The sequence below is a fragment of the Saimiri boliviensis genome, chromosome 2 (assembly GCF_048565385.1).
Source record: "Saimiri boliviensis isolate mSaiBol1 chromosome 2, mSaiBol1.pri, whole genome shotgun sequence".
Classification (NCBI taxonomy): domain Eukaryota; kingdom Metazoa; phylum Chordata; class Mammalia; order Primates; family Cebidae; genus Saimiri; species Saimiri boliviensis.
The window spans coordinates 137526809-137538769 of NC_133450.1; the positions used below are offsets into that span (position 1 = coordinate 137526809).

Below are 11961 nucleotides of genomic sequence, written 5' to 3' on the forward strand. Positions count from 1 at the left end.
ATTTTCAAACATGCCAGACATGTCCCGGCTCGCGTTGTTCCTTCTGCCAAGAATGTTCTCCCCTGTATGCCCACATGGTCCACTCCATCTCCTTTCACTGTGTGTTCCAGTGCTGTTTTCTCAGTGAGGAGGCTCTGCCCACCCTGCACCAGGACCTCGGACCAACTCCTTCCTGCCACTGCATTTCTCACTGCCCCACACAGCACACGGTTCCTCCTCACATGTGTTTCTGACCCCCTCACTTAATGACTCTTTATTGTGTTCATTGGTGTGGGGCAGTTTCAGCGGCGGGAGGGGTGGGCTGCAGGAGGCTTGGGCAGTAGGCAGCATGCTACACAAAGATGTCACGCCCTCATGCCTGCAACCTGTGATATTATGTTACACAGCAAGAAGGGCTTTGCAGGTGTAAGTAGGTTGCCAACTAGTGACCTTAAAATAGGGAGATTATCCTGTTCGCCTGGGCGGACCCAGTCTAATCACAGGAATCTTTAAAGGCATAAAGTTTTCTCCAGCTGAAGGTGGGAGAAATGGGACAGACAGGGTCAAAGACATGAAGTCCTAAAAAGGCTAGCTCTGGCCACAAGCAGCGGCTCACACCTGTAATCCCAGCATTTTGGCAGGCTGACACGGGCAGATCACTTGAGATCAGGAGTTCAAGACCAGCCTGGCCAACATGGTGAAACCATGTCTACTAAAAATAGAAAAATTAGCTGGGCGTGGTGATGTGCACCTGTAGTTCCAGCTATGTGGAAAGCTGAAGCAGGAGAATCACTTGAACTCGGGAGGCGGAGGTGAGAGTGAGCCAAGACCATGCCACTGCACTCCAGCCTGGGGGACAGAGTCAGACTCCCTCTAAAAATACAAAAAGAAAGTCTTGCTGGTTCTGAAGATGCGAGCAACCTCTGGAGGCTGAGAACAACCCCAAGCCAGCAGCTAGCAAGGGGAGACCTCACACAACCACGTGGAAGGAATTGTCAACAACCTGAAGGAGCCTGTAGGCGGGTCTCCCTGGCCCCTGCTCAGAGCTGAGGCAGCCGACATCCTGATCTCAGCCCTGAGACCTGCAGCAGAGAAGCCGGTCAAATCCACCTGCACTTCTAACGCCAGAACTGTGAGACAGTAAGTGTGTGCTCTTTCGTACCACTGCATTTGTGGTAGTTTGGATGAAGCGACAGAAAACGAACTAACTAGGAGATAAGAGGAGACGGCAAGTTTAGACCACCTGTCAAAACTTTTGCTGGGATAGGAAGCAGGAAAATGAGGCAGTGGCTGGAAAGGGACGTGGGGTCAAGGGCTTCTTTTTAAGGTGCATGGCCACAGGAGAGGGATGCCTCAGTGACAGGAAGCGCCGTCCCAGCGTGACACTAACTCCACCCTCGCAGGACACAGAGGCAGGGTGCCACGTTCATACTTCGGTAGAATATGTTGATAAAGCAGCCTGCTTGCGGGGGGCCAGGTACGAGTTCCCAAGCCAGCTGGGCACTGCCCACAGCACTGCGCTGTGTCAAGACCTGTAGGTCTTTCTCAGCTTCGAAGCCAAGAAGCCACATTGCCGGAAGCACCCTCCAACCAATAACTGCAAGGTGAGGGGTAAATGCTGGGTTCCCCTGCAGCAAGGTGAGGGGATGAATGCCTTGGCTCCCCGGCCCTCGGGGAGGGACTCTCAGGATGGTTCCTGCACGACCTCCTGCCACAGTCACTGGACTGGTAGCAGCCCCTTCCTGCCTCACACCCCTAGTCTCTTGCTGGTGTCTTCTCTCAAGCTAACAATTTGGACTTTCTTGGTTCACCGTGAACTCCGTCTCCCAGGTTCAAGCGATTCTCCTGCCTTAGTCCCCAGAGTAGCTGGGATTACAGGCATGCGCCACCACGCCAGCTAATTTTTTTTTAAATTCTTTTTTTTTTTTTTTTTTTTTTGAGACAAGAGTCTCTGTCTGTCTCCCAGGCTGGAGTGCAGTGGCTCTATCTTGGCTCACAGCAACCTCCGACTCCCGGGTTCAAGTGATTCTCCTGCTTCAGCCTCCCGAGTAGCTGAGACTACAGGCGCATGCCACCAAGCCCGGCTAATTTTTGTATTTTTAGTAGAGATGGGGTTTTTCCATGTTGGTCAGGTTGGTCTCGAACTCCTGACTTCGGGTGATCCGCCCGCCTCGGCCTCCCAAAGTGCTGAGATTATAGGTGTGAGCTACTGGGCCTGGGGACATCAGTGCCTTTCAGCTACCCTAGAGAGCACGCATCAAGCTCCAGTCTGTACGGCCGCCCGTCTTTTCACAAAGCAGTTGCTCACAACCTCATCACACCCTGGCCACTCTATAGAGTAGGACACGTACATTTTGAGCAAGTCCCTGCCTGAACCCGGATGTGTGTCTCAGGCAGCCCCTTCTCTCCTCTAGGGTGTCTGGGGGTACTGGCAAGTACTAGGGGACCTAGAAGTGGAACGTCTGGGCTGATTCATGAAAACCTTTTGCAGGCTGGGCATGGTGGCTCACGCCTGTAATCCCAGCACTTTGGGAGGCAGAGGCCGGCGGATCACCTGAGGTTGGGAGTTCGAGACGAGCCTGACCAACACTGCAAAACCCCGTCTCTTCTAAAAATACAAAAATTAGCCGGACGTGGTGGTGCATGCCTGTAATCCCAGCTACTTGAGAGGCTGAGGCAGGAGAATCGCTTGAACTCGAGAGGCGGAGGTTGCAGTGAGTGGAGACTGTGCCAGTGCCCTCCAGCCTGGGCGACAGAGCAAGACTCATAAAAAAAAAAAAAAAAAAAAAAAAAAAAAAAAAAAAAAAAAGGCCGGGCGCGGTGGCTCTAGCCTGTAATCCCAGCACTTTGGGAGGCCGAGGCGGGTGGATCACGAGGTCGAGAGATCGAGACCATCCTGGTCAACGTGGTGAAACCCCGTCTCTACTAAAAAAAAAATACAAAAAATTAGCTGGGCATGGTGGCGCGTGCCTGTAGTCCCAGCTACTCAGGAGGCTGAGGCAGGAGAATTGCTTGAACCCAGGAGGCGGAGATTGCGGTGAGCCGAGATCGCGCCATTGCACTCCAGCCTGGGTAACAAGAGCGAAACTCCGTCTCAAAAAAAAAGTGAGGGGGTCAGAAAACAGAGGCCAGCAAGCCAGAAACAGGCCCGCGCAGCTCCTCAGGTGCTGGGGTAGCCCCCGAAGCAGGGTGAGGACTCCCGACCTGACGCCGCTCCCGGCCCGTGCGCTCCGGGCTGCAGGGGAGGCCACGCGGCCCCCCACGGCGCCCCCGGCCTCCCCGAGCGGGTCTCGCTTTTCCCGCGGAGCCTGACGGGCCTCACTGGAGTCTGCGACCGCCACGGCCCTCGAAATTCCGTTTCCTGACGGAGCCCCAGGCTGCTCCGGCGGCCGGCCGCCCTCCGGGCCTCTCCAGGCGCCCCCGCGTACCGAGGCCGCGGCCTCCTCCCGGCCCGCCGCGCCCGCTCCCCTCCCCGCCCGCCCAGCGGGCCCCGCACGCGCTCCGTCCGCCTCCTCCTGTCGCAGTTGGGGCCGGGACGGCGGCGGGAACCGGCGCAAGGGTCCACGACGAGGGCGACGGAGGGCGGCCGGCTCGCAGAACTCCACGGGCCCGGCGCGAGTCCCCGGCCGCGGCGCGCACGGCACCTCCGGGCGCGGCGCCGCCGCCCGCACAAAGCTTCCCGCGAAACTGACGTCGGCGCGCGCAGGCACCGCCCCCGGCCTCGCCCCTCCCCCGCGCTCGCCTCGCTCCGCAGCGCGCCGGCGCCCTCGCCCTCCTCCCATTGGTTGCTACGGCGCGGCGCGCGCCGACCGGCGCCGTGCGCGCCTCCCGATTGGCCGAGCGGCGGCGGGCCGGGGGGTGTGTCCCGGGCCGCGCCCCGCCCCTCCGCTCCGCTCGCGGTGGTGCGCGCGGTGGTGGTGGCGGCGGCGGCGGCGGCGGCAGCGGCGCGTGGCAGGTCCGGCGGGCGCGAGGCGGCGGCGGCGGCGGTGGCGGCGGCCCGAGCCCGGCCCAGCCTCGTCCCGCCCGGGGCCCGCCTGGCTGCGACCCCGACCCCGGCTGCGGTCCCGTCCTGCCCCGGCGCGCCGCGGCCTCGCCCGGCCCCCGCCCGGCGCCTCCCAAGGGAGCGGCGCTGCCGGCCAAGAGCGCAGGCCCGGCCATGACCGACTTCAAATTGGGCATCGTGCGGCTCGGCCGGGTGGCCGGGAAGGTGAGCGGCGCGGGGTGCGCGGCCGAGCCGTCTCGCCCGTCCTGGCCTCGGCGCGGGGCCGGGGGCTGCGGCCGGGGGCGGTTGTGCGGGCGGCGGCCGGGGCGGGGGTGCGGAGCCCGGGATGAGCCCGGCGGGGCGGGGGGCGCTGCGCGGACCCGACCGCCGGCCCCGCGCGGGTGCAGCCTCCTCCCGCGGGCCGGCGGGCGCGCACCTCGGCTCCGGGGCGCACCTGGCCGCCCTCGGCCCTGCCCTGCCGCGAGCCGGGTGCCGGGATGCCGGCTGGAGCCCGGCCGGTTCACCCGGAGCCCTCCCCGCGGTGCCGGCGAGCCGGGGCCTAGCGTGGCGTCCGGGCTGCTGGTGCGGCCGCGCGGTTTAAACGCAGCGCCCTTTGGAGGCAGCGCCACCTCCGCACGGCTCGCCGAGGCGGGTCTGCCGTGGGCTCTTCGTGCCTCCGAGTTCGCAGCGGGGCTGCGGGCCCGGATGGACGCTGCCGGGGGTTGGCCGAGTTAGGCTGAGCCTCAGGCTTGGAGCAGAGAGGCAGGAGCCTGGGTCCTGATGCTGCAGAGTCGGGGCCTTCCCCTGCTTCTCCTTACCCGGTCCTCACGTTTCACGGTTGGGGCTGGGGCTTCCATGCCACCTGTGGGCACTGAGGCTCGGCGGTTTCTAGGAGCCACCTGTGCAGCCGCACCAGCAGGGTTCTTGCCTGGACGGGAGCCCTGTTCCCATCACCGGCGGCTGCAGCTTTTCTGGTGGGAGACAGGAGCGGGGGCAGTGGCAGGCGACGTCAGGTCAAACAGGTTCAGATCACAGAAAAAAAACCGTCGAGAGAGAGGCTGGCCGGTTCCTGGAGCTGTTTCTGTTTCCTGCCCCTGCTGCCAGAGCATAGGCAGGGCCTACTGTGGAGGAGGCCTTCCCACCAGGGAAGGGTGGGCTCCCCAGTCAGGCCGGAGACCCGAGACCCCTTCCAACTCTGCCACTGCTGGGATTGCCATCCCTTAGAGCTTTTCTTTGGAACATTTCGGGTGGACAAAAAGCTAAAAAGGGTAATTCAGTGAGCACCTCAGCTTAATAAACACACCCTAATCAAAACCTTCCGGCATTTCTGCTTCGGTCCCGGCCCCTCTCTCAGCCCAGTGAGGCCGTCTCTGCCTAGGTGTATCGGTGCGTTAAATGTTGGGTGTCACTGCTGGGTTAGGCCTGCGAGGATGAGACCTGATACCGGCTCCTCTGGTGCAGGCTAACGGGGGTAGCTGGTTGGTCACCTGTCTGCCTGCGTTTTTGCACAGACGGCAGGACCCCAAATGGCGGAATGAGCCCCCCATGTGCTGAGCTGCTTTCCTCTGAGGAGGCCTGTGGTTACTTCCTACTTCACAGGACAGTGCAGCAGGTCCCTGCCTGTTCCGGGGTATAAGGCTACTGCACTTCACGCAGACCCCAAATGTGATGCTTTGAAACATGGTTACTTTGCAGACCAAATACACGCTGATTGATGAGCAAGACATCCCGCTGGTGGAGAGCTACTCCTTTGAGGTAAGTGAGGATGGCTGTTCCCTCCCCTGATGCTTGTGGCCAGTGCTCAGGAGGGTCATGAGGAGCTCTCTCCCCTGTGCTGCAAGAGCAGGCGGCCCCACAAGTGGACATGTGGTGCTGGCCTGTGAGCCCGGAGCCCTCGGCTGCCACATCCAGCGATGGGCCTGCAGACCTTGGCTGCCGCTGCCACCAGAGCTCTCGCAGCCTGGTGACACGGCCTCTCCTCACTTTCACCCCGGCTGCCAGCTCGTCTTGAAAGCAAATAACATGTTCTCAGGTTTGTGAGCCTGTCACGTGGGCCGTGTCTGTTAGCTTGGACGACCCTGCTCCTGAGAGCTGGCCACCTCTGCTCGGCCTGCCCTAGCAGCCCTGCAGGCTGCCCAGCTGCCTCCCGTTTTCTGCTCTCATAGGGTCTTCCTGCCTCTTCCCAGCTTCCGTTCCTGCCACTGAGCTCGGCCTCCCTCACCACGCTTTATCTCTGCGCCCCACACATTCGCAGTCGTGACTTGTCCAGGGGTTTCTCCATCTGACTGCACTGTGGGCTTTTTTTAAGGGGAGGAAAATGTATTGAATAGAAGCGTGGTGGGGGACACCCTGGGCCTGGGGCCATGTGCCTGTGGGAAGCGCCACACTCCCCAGGGTCTCAGGGACAGGGCTGGCATTTGTCCCTCAGGCTTGCCTGTTTCATGTGGGTTTTCTAAGAGGGATTTGAGGTGTTGCTGAGAATTGGAGGCTTTTTAACAGCCCTTTCCCTTGTTCCTTCTCAGGCCCGAATGGAAGTGGATGCAGATGGAAATGGCGCTAAGATATTTGCCTATGCCTTTGACAAGAACCGAGGAAGGGGCTCTGGGAGACTCCTTCATGAGCTGCTGTGGTGGGTGTTTCCAAGCTGCCTCTGCCCCCGCCGCAGGGCTCCTGGGTGAGCTCTGATGGCACAGGGCGCCTGGAGCCCCCTGCCCCGCTGAGGCCCTGCCTTGCCTTCCCTGAATTTCGCAGTTATTTTTGTGTCCTTTGCCACTAACCCAGAGGAATGAATGATTTGTATATCGCACTTCAAACACCAAGTGGACTTTCTGCTGGGCGTTTGCCCGGGACCGGCGGCTTCTGGAGGGAGAGAGGGGTTGCTCCCTTTGCTGGGTCTTCGCCGAGCCCCCCAGTGTGCATGGTAGGGGCCACTCAGATGGGGAGCTGTCTTGAGGCCATCTGCTCAGGTGGTTTTGGGTTCCAGCCTTAACTCTGCTCCTAGGTCCAGGGGCCGGGTCCTCTCTGTGTCCCCGTCCTGTTTGGGCCACAGAGCAGGTGCGTGGATTCCTCTTGGCAGTTTCTGCCTGAGGCACCCTCATCTGTAGGAGCAGGGCCCGATCAGATCACATGGCTGACGCTTCTTCCTGGAAGGACTTTGATGCCTGAGCAGAAATACCCGTGAGGGTGGGAGGCGGCAATGCAGGGCACTGTCTGTTTCTAGGGAGCGGCACCGGGGGGGCGTGGCCCCGGGCTTCCAGGTGGTGCACCTTAACGCCGTGACTGTGGACAATCGCCTGGACAACCTGCAGCTGGTGCCATGGGGCTGGCGGCCCAAGGCCGAAGAGACCTCCAGCAAACAGAGGTGGGTTTTCTCAGGGCCTGGGGAGGCCGGCAGAGGGGCCTTTTGAGGAAGGCTGCCTTCAAAGCGCTCGTTTCTCAGAGGGTCTCATGTTCTTCCTCTGAGCCCTGATGCTTCTGTGTGTTTGGGACTTTCACTGTTTTTCCCCAAAGCGTGGAATGCTCCTTTTCTTCATGGGAGTGGGAAGGATCTTGAGAGTGTTTCTGCGTGGGCCTTCTGATAACTGGCCTGGGAGCCTCCCGTTAGCTGGTGTGGTGAAGTGGAGAGGAGGGCTGCCTGCTCCAGGGCAGGGCCAGCATCAGGACTCGGTGGGAGCAGGGCTCCCAAACCCCTGGAAGGCATCAGCCTTCTCTCCTCACCTCAGGGTTCCTTCTGTGCACAGACAGCTCGGTCTGTTTACTGTGTTCTTTTGCTAAACAGTTTTCCTTAAGCAGATGTTTAAAGCGGAGGATATGGGTTCCCACCTGCCTGTGGTCCTGAGAGCAGTGCTCTGCGTGGGCTTCCCATGTGGGAGGGCAGTCCTGCTGCCCCAGAACCAGCCAGGCTGTGAACTTCGTGGAGCCCTTGGGAAGAGCCGAGGGACCACAGGAGGATGGGGATCCCCAGCCACACATGCTCACTGACATGCTCCCCGGGTCCCCTGGGTCTTCTGGGCAGCCTTTCCTGGTACAGACGGTGCTGACTGCCCTAGCAGATAAAACCTAGCAGGTTATCAGCAACACTGGTAAGGTTCAGGGTTTCGGCCTTGGCGATGGCTGGTGGCTGTGGTGGAGTCTTTGCAGTTTTCACCTCAGGATCATGCCAGAGCCTGTGCAGCAAGGTGGAGACAGTGGGACAGCTGGCAGACTGGTTGGTGACAGGACAGTCCCCAGGCCTCCAAATACCACCCTCAAATTGCCTGCCGCCCTGCAGGGAGTCCCACAAGTCACCCTCATCCCTTCTGCACTGGCCTCACAGGACAAAGGCAGAGCCTGCAAGTGTCCCTCGTTCCTCTTGGGCTGGTGGCTTTTTCCCTGTTATGTTTATTTCATTTTATGAATTAATTTTAGAGATGGGTCTCATTATGTTGCTCAGCTTCCTCTCAAACTCCTGGCTTCAGGGAATCCTCCTGCCTCAGCCTCTTTTTTTTTTTTTGATACGGAGTCCTGCTCTGTTGCCCAGGCCGGAGTGCAGTGGCGAGATCTTGGCTCACTGCAGCTTCCGCCTGCCTGGTTCAAGCGATTCTCCTGCCTCAGCCTTCCTAGTAGCTGGGATTACAGGCACCCACCACCACGCCTGGCTAATTTTTGTATTTTTAGTAGAGAGAGGGTTTCACTATGTTGACCAGTCTGGTCTTGAACTCCTAACCTCAGGTGATCTGCCCGCTTTGGCCTCCCAAAGTGTTGGGATTACAGGTGTGAGCCACTGTCCCCAGCCCACCTCAGCCTCTTGAGTAGCTGGAATTACAGGCGCTCACCACCACGCCCGGTCCTTGCTATGATATTAAGAGTTTTGATCCTTCTCTCATACTGCTTGTGAGTGAAGCCAACCTTCTTATGATCATTGAATGGGATTTTTATTCTTTTGGGGATTATGTTAGTTGGAGTTGCAAGAAACAGAACTTAAATTTCGCGGAAACAAAAACAGCACATTTTGGTGTCCTGACTGAAATGTGGACAGCCGGGGGTGCTGCTGCCTGCACCCTGCGCCCCTCAGGGAGGCTGCGTGAGCACCACCTCGCACCTGTGCAGCGAAGCAGGTACCTGTTGTGTCTGGGGAAGCCCTGGGACGAACTGTGGTTAGCTTGCTTCGAATCACTTTTCTTTCTTTTTTTTTTTTTTTTTTTGAGACGGAGTTTCGCTCTTGTTACCCAGGCTGGAGTGCAATGGCGCGATCTCGGCTCACTGCAACCTCTGCCTCCTGGGTTCAAGCAATTCTCCTGCCTCAGCCTCCTGAGTAGCTGGGATTACAGGCACGTGCCACCATGCTCAGCTAATTTTTTGTATTTTTAGTAGAGACGGGGTTTCACCATGTTGACCAGGATGGTCTCGATCTCTCGACCTCGTGATCCACCCGCCTCAGCCTCCCAAAGTGCTGGGATTACAGGCTTGAGCCACCGCGCCCAGCCTCAAATCACTTTTCTACGTGAAATCAGAGTTGGGTCATCCACGGTTAGGGAGGGAGGGGTGCGTGGCAGTCAGAGCGGCATCAACGGCATTTTCCATTGGGTCGTGTGCACTGATGCATGCTCAGCGTTGAGGCTGGGCTGGGCCCTCCCCGACTCCACACGTACCCCACTGCCCACCACGCCATCTGGCAGTGGCAGGTGTCCCTGCCGTGGTAGGGGTCATTTCAGCTGGTTCTCAGTAAGACTCGGTCTGGCCAGCCTGTGACTAAACGTTACCTTGAATCCTCGCAGCACTCTTCAGAGTCAGGAGAGGCGCTAACTGCTGTTAAGAACACCCGTTTGGAAAGGGGGCATTGGGCTGATGCTTCTGTGGACATGCCAGGACCAGTGGCGCTGGGCTTGCCACCCTGCATGACTCTGTGCTGTGGGAGGTGGGCCTGGGGTGGCTCAGGACTGATGAAGCTTGGGCATCTTTGGTTTGCCAACATGGGGCTTTAGACCTCAGCAGGTGTTGGGGTGCGTGCTGTCAGTACCCCAGGCCACAAGCAGACGTCAGAGCTAGCCAGTGTGGGCCTGTCGTCCTGGGTGGCTGGGTGCCGTGTCCTGGTTCCCAGCTTGTGGCCTCCCTGTGGTGTGGCTCTTTGTGGTGGGGTCACCCTGTCTATGTCAGGCCCGGGCTATTGCTCTTGTTCTCCTGGCATTGTGTCAGCTCAGTGCCCACAAAAGGGGCCTCTTGGCAAAGGAGTTTTCCGCCTCTTCTGTCTTCAGAAGCCACCAGTGTCTGAAACTTGGCTCTGTCTGGTGGGACCTCACCAGCATCTTCCCATGTCCCAACCCTTCCCCCTTTTAACTACGTCTTCTCAGGGTCTGGCCTCAGAGAACAGTGTTGTTGCAGGTAGTTTAGGCAGCTCCTTTGTGCCGTGATGCAGCAGGGTGGGGCTGCCCACATGTGCTCTGAGCAGCTGGTGCCTGTTCCAGGGTCTGTTCCATACAGCACGTGCCTTGGAGACTCCGTTCTCGGTAGGACTCTCCTGTTGTAAGCATCTGGCCTGCTCAAGCAGGAGGAGTCTTCAGACGGATGTAGGGCAGCTCCTGGCACAGACGGGGAAGTGTTGGGTACCTCTGCAGGCCAAGGGCAAGGAGAGGGGCCGCCTCGCTTGGCGCAGGGGCTTGAGCTGGGCCCTGCCTCCTGCCTCCTACCTCCTGTGTGCTGGGGAGAGGGTGACAGATGGGGCTGTGCCTCTGGGTTAGTGGGAAGGCGAGGCAGTATGACTGCCTCAGGTGGTGGAAAGCACACGCAGCAGGGATGGGCAGAAGAGACGGGCGTCCAGGGCTGGGTGGAACTCTAGAGTCGCTGGGTCATCCACCGCGTGCTGCCCCGTTTGGCCAGAGCACACTGAAGTGTCTGCGTCTTTTTTTAAGGGAGCAAAGCTTGTACTGGCTTGCAATTCAGCAGCTGCCTACAGACCCCATAGAAGAACAGTTTCCTGTCCTGAATGTGACCCGGTACTACAACGCCAACGGGGACGTGGTGGAAGAGGAGGAGAATTCCTGCACCTACTATGAGTGCCACTACCCGCCCTGCACGGTGATTGAGAAGCAGGTGGGTGTCCTCTCCCCTGTAGCCCAGCCTCGGTTTGGGGTCTCGTCCTCCCACCCCAGGCCCATCCCCGGAGACCTCTTTTCCACCAGGTGGTCTCCCTTTGCCGTTGTGCTGGCCTGACCAGAGCCCAGGCCCCCAGCCTTGGTATTCTGCTGGGTCCGCCAGATTGTCCGTGAGAGGGACCTTGCCCCACACTGTGTCGCAGGCACCACGGTGAAGCCGCAGGTGTTCTGTATTTCAGCTCCGGGAGTTCAACATCTGCGGGCGCTGCCAGGTGGCCCGGTACTGCGGCTCCCAGTGTCAGCAGAAAGACTGGCCGGCCCACAAGAAACACTGTCGGGAGAGGAAGCGTCCCTTCCAGCATGAGCTGGAGCCAGAGCGATGACGGGCGGGGCAGCCGCACACAGTCACAGCCCCCGGGCTCTGCCCTGGGCACAGCAGAGACAAACTCGTCGTTGAACCTGGAGGTGCCGAAAAAGCCAGCTGCAGGCCCGGGACAGCCGCCGTGAGACTCCCGATGTCACAGGCAGTCTGTGTGGGCACAGCGCCCGCAGTGTTCATCTTCAGCAGGGACAGGAGGCGGCTCCACCAGGACGGTTCTCATTATTTATATGTTAATATGTTTGTAAACTCATGTACAGTTTTTTTTGGGGGGAGGCAATGGGAAGGGTAGAAATTACAAATAGAATCTTTTGCTGTAATCCTTGAATGGCAAATGGTCGGGCCACGTGTCTAAAAACTGTCCTGTAGCTGCAGCTTCGCCCCACGGAGCGCGGCCTGCACGGGAGTTGTGTCCACAGAGGCAAAGTAAAGGGGTGGCATCATCTGGCGTCTCGGCCATTCTCTGCTCCGCCTCCCTCTGGTGCTGCTTAGGGCGAGGTCATTCTGAGTGGAGCTGAGTCCTTGTGGGTGTGGGGCAGGAGGACCTGACG

The 11961-nt window shown here is 59.5% G+C and overlaps 1 protein-coding gene across 1 annotated transcript; it reads left to right on the forward strand.

The window, feature by feature from the left end:
• The first annotated feature begins 3866 nt into the window (after nucleotides 1-3866).
• On the forward strand, nucleotides 3867-11730 carry ZMYND19 (zinc finger MYND-type containing 19). Its single transcript, XM_039461442.2, has 6 exons — nucleotides 3867-4186; nucleotides 5657-5716; nucleotides 6484-6590; nucleotides 7182-7322; nucleotides 10849-11029; nucleotides 11271-11730. Exons 1-6 carry the CDS (start codon nucleotides 4136-4138, stop codon nucleotides 11412-11414), a joined length of 684 nt encoding a protein of 227 aa, XP_039317376.1. The 5' UTR covers nucleotides 3867-4135; the 3' UTR covers nucleotides 11415-11730.
• Nucleotides 11731-11961: the final 231 nt, after the last annotated feature.